Consider the following 3430-nt stretch of genomic DNA (forward strand, 5'->3'; position numbering starts at 1 on the left):
AAAATTGCCTACTTTTTTTGTCCAAAGAGGGCACAGTTGGAGGTTCGTTTTGGGGCTGTCGCGGTAGGGGCAGCTGTATAGCTGTCATAAACCGTTCACAAGTTTCTGGCACCTGTCTGCGCCTTGGGTCCGGCGGGACGCCCCTACCATTCCCGTGCAAGAGAGAGAGGCAGAGTCTGGGGTAGGGTAGGGGGCATCTGCAGGCCCCGGCTAGGCGCAGAGAACAGGGTGCAGACCCCGCTTCCAGGCCGCCCTCCAGGTCTGGCAGGCCAGGATGGGGGTTACATGGCCGTGGCGTGGGCTGACGAATAGGGGTCTATGCCAGTCTTGGTCATGCCCGGGAAGAGGATGTAGGCGACGGGGGGCTGCAGGGTGGAGGCAGACCAGGCGGTACAGTTACAGGGCACCACGTAGCCCGGGTTGGTGGGGGACGGGTGCGTGTGCGTGTGCTGGCTGGGGCAGCTGAGGCTGCCGAAAGCGCCGTTCTGGTAGCCCAGGGTGGACGCGTAGGGCAGCGCGCCGGTGGCCAAGGTGTGGGGCACTTCACCCATCTTCTGGATGGCGCTCGAGCTAAACTGCGCGGGGTCCAGCAGGGAGTAGGGCGCCGAGGCGGGCGGCAAGAAGGCCCGGGCTTTCTCGGGCGCGCTCAGGAGGCCGTCGGAGGCCCCTACGGGCAGGCCGGCCGCCTTGAGCGGGTCCGTGTCGCCCAGGTAGGGCAGGGGGAAGACATACCTGTCCTTCTTCAGCAGGTTCTTGGGCTTGCGCCGCGGCCGGTACTTGTAGTCAGGGTGCTCCTTCATGTGCTGGGCGCGTAGCCTCTTGGCCTCATCGATGTACGGCCGCTTCTCTGCCTCGGACAGAAGCTTCCACTCGGCACCTAGGCGTTTGCTGATCTCTGAGTTGTGCATCTTGGGGTTTTCCTGGGCCATCTTGCGCCGCTGGCCTCGGGACCATACCATGAAGGCATTCATGGGTCGCTTGATGTGGTCTGAAGGTTTGGACATGGTCCCGGAGGCTAGGCGGGTTGGGGTGGGGAGTGCAGCGGCTCGGCAGGCGAGCCTGGACGCGGTGGTCGGTCTGCCTGTCTGTCCGTCCTGAGCCGGGGCTCTGCGCTCCCCTCGCCTCCTCGCCGCAGAGGGGGAAGCCAGAGAGAAGCGCTAACCCCGCAAAGTTCAGCTGATCATGCCAGTCTCGGCACCCAGGCAGGCCCCGGGGGGCGAGCGGGGTCAGAGAGGGCGGGGGAAGGAGAGGATGGCCGGCTGGGGGGCTGTCGGTGCCAGAGGCTGGGGCCCAAGTACGGGAGTCTCTGGGATTAAGTGGCCAGGTAATTCGCCGGCGAGGGCAGGAAGCTCCTCCTTCTCTCCCTCTCCACCTTCGCCTTCTCGGGTCCTCTTCTCTCCTGTGTCTACGGCCGTGGCTTCCCTCCCCCCCGCCCGTGGCTTTCCCGGAGCTGCCTCGCCTAGCGCAGCACCTGGCTGAGAATGCGGGGAGGCTGGTGAACGCGAGCCAAAAGCGGCGAAGTTCAAAGGCGAGGTGGGCCCGGACGGCACGCACTCTGACATAAGCGCGGGGCGGCGACTCCCCAACCTGGGCGCCAATCAGCAGCAGAGAAGGCGAGGGGGCGCACCTGCTAGCGCGCCCGCCTAGGAAAGAGGGAGCGTGACTGCTGGGGGCGGGGAGAGGTGTGAGCGAGAGACCCGGAGAGCCAGAGAACCCAGCGGCCGACTCCGGACGCCGGATTTGGATTCCACCTTGTTTCTGGCAGTGTCAACAAATAAAACTCTTCGTGCCCATTTCCTTTCCCAGTTGTGCAAAGGAGAAATAGGGCTTCGAATACAAAGACTCGGGGAGGGGACGGCCGAGGGAGCAAGCTGAGAGAGCGTGTTGATAAATAGGACAGCCTTGCCACGAAATGCAAGGACAGCACTCCCCCCGCCCCCGCCCCGTCAAAGATCCTCGGAAGCGAAAAAGAATGTATCAGACTCAGGTTAAAAAGCGAAATAAACTTTTCGCGCAGTGCCCTGGGCGGTCCTTTGGCGGCGTTCTCACTGGACGCCGGTGCGGCTCCGCCTCCACCCTGCCCCGGGATTCTGCACCCGGGGAGCTCAGCCGGGTGTTCCAAGCCGATGCCCTAAGGCCTTGCCTCCGGCGGCGCAGTTTTCAAACCTTGGTTGGTAAGCCTCGAAGAGCACCGCCGCGATCCGCTCTTCACTTTCGTGGAGGGGGAGAGGGATGGGATTTCCATCACGATTCCTATTTGTGTTATTATTGTTTAATGTATTTAAACCTCCAACTTTCCCTCCACATCTGTCCAAACCTGGGAGAAGCGCAATCTGAAGGTCGGCCGGCGCGGCGGGCGAGTGATTTTCCTCTCTGCTGTTTCAGCAGAGACCCTACAGCGGAGTCAGGCTGTATCCACACCCAGGGTCGGTTTGTCCCGGGGCGCCTCTTCCCATCCAGGGAAAAGGGAGACTCGTTTCTTGCGTCAGATGAGCATTCTTCGGGTAAAGAGGACGAAATAACCCGCGGAGCCAAACTGCGCGCCCGTTTCCTTTGAATAATTGCCTGCCCGATTTGAAATGCCCTTGGGGGAAATATTTATTAAATGGAAACCATTGTCCCAGGCCCAGCAGGACCTGCGTGTGTTCCAGGCTTATTGGCTTTTGCACCAGCCTCTCTCGGGAGGATCGACCAGAAAGGCGCGTGGCTCCGCTGGCTTAGGCCGGTTGGGGGTGGGGGAGGTAAGCAGAGAACGAGGAGGCAGGGAGAGAGAGGTTCTTTCTTTAGAATTGTAGGTTGTCAAGTTTGAGGCGAAGGCTTTGCTTCTCCTTCTACGATTAGAAAGACGCGGGCGCTTTTCATCCTCGGGGCGCTCTTCGGAGAGATGGACGCTATGCCCATTTTACAGATTAGGAAACTGAGTTTGAGAAGGCTACGCGATTTGCCAAAAGTGACTCCAGTGGGAAGCGGTGATGGTCAGTGTGCAGAATTTGAAATCTTGCTCTTTTTTTTCCCACCCCACGTCTGAGGATTAGATAATGCTTAAGCCAAACGCGGGACCCTCGACTAGACTACTGTAGCCATCGAAACCTGCCATACGAATAAACTGCACTGGAGGACTGATTCTCAAGCCTGCTCTTGATTCACTTAGGCTCTGGCTTGAGACCTGGCTTCTCTGAGCGTATACCTCGCCCCCGGAGCGCCACCTCCGCGTGGGCTCGCTAGCAGGTGTACATTCTTCACACTTCTCTCAGCCCCAGCCCTGGCGTTCACCCTGCCCTCTACCCCTGTTTTCTCTTCAAGAGGTTTCATTTAGCTTGAGGTACCAGCAAGTAGAAGCCCTTTCCACCCCAGTTCCGGAGGGCTTCCAAGAGAGACAGACAACTCCAACTCAGATTGGACCAGCCTTCGGACTGACCGCTGTGCTGAG

General features: G+C 60.1%; 1 protein-coding gene across 1 annotated transcript; it reads right to left on the minus strand.

The window, feature by feature from the left end:
- Window positions 1-281: 281 nt before the first annotated feature.
- On the minus strand, window positions 282-1004 carry SOX14 (SRY-box transcription factor 14). Its single transcript, XM_052649192.1, has one exon. It carries the CDS (start codon window positions 1002-1004, stop codon window positions 282-284), a length of 723 nt encoding a protein of 240 aa, XP_052505152.1.
- Window positions 1005-3430: the final 2426 nt, after the last annotated feature.

This window comes from Budorcas taxicolor, chromosome 1 (genome assembly GCF_023091745.1).
Source record: "Budorcas taxicolor isolate Tak-1 chromosome 1, Takin1.1, whole genome shotgun sequence".
Classification (NCBI taxonomy): Eukaryota; Metazoa; Chordata; class Mammalia; order Artiodactyla; family Bovidae; genus Budorcas; species Budorcas taxicolor.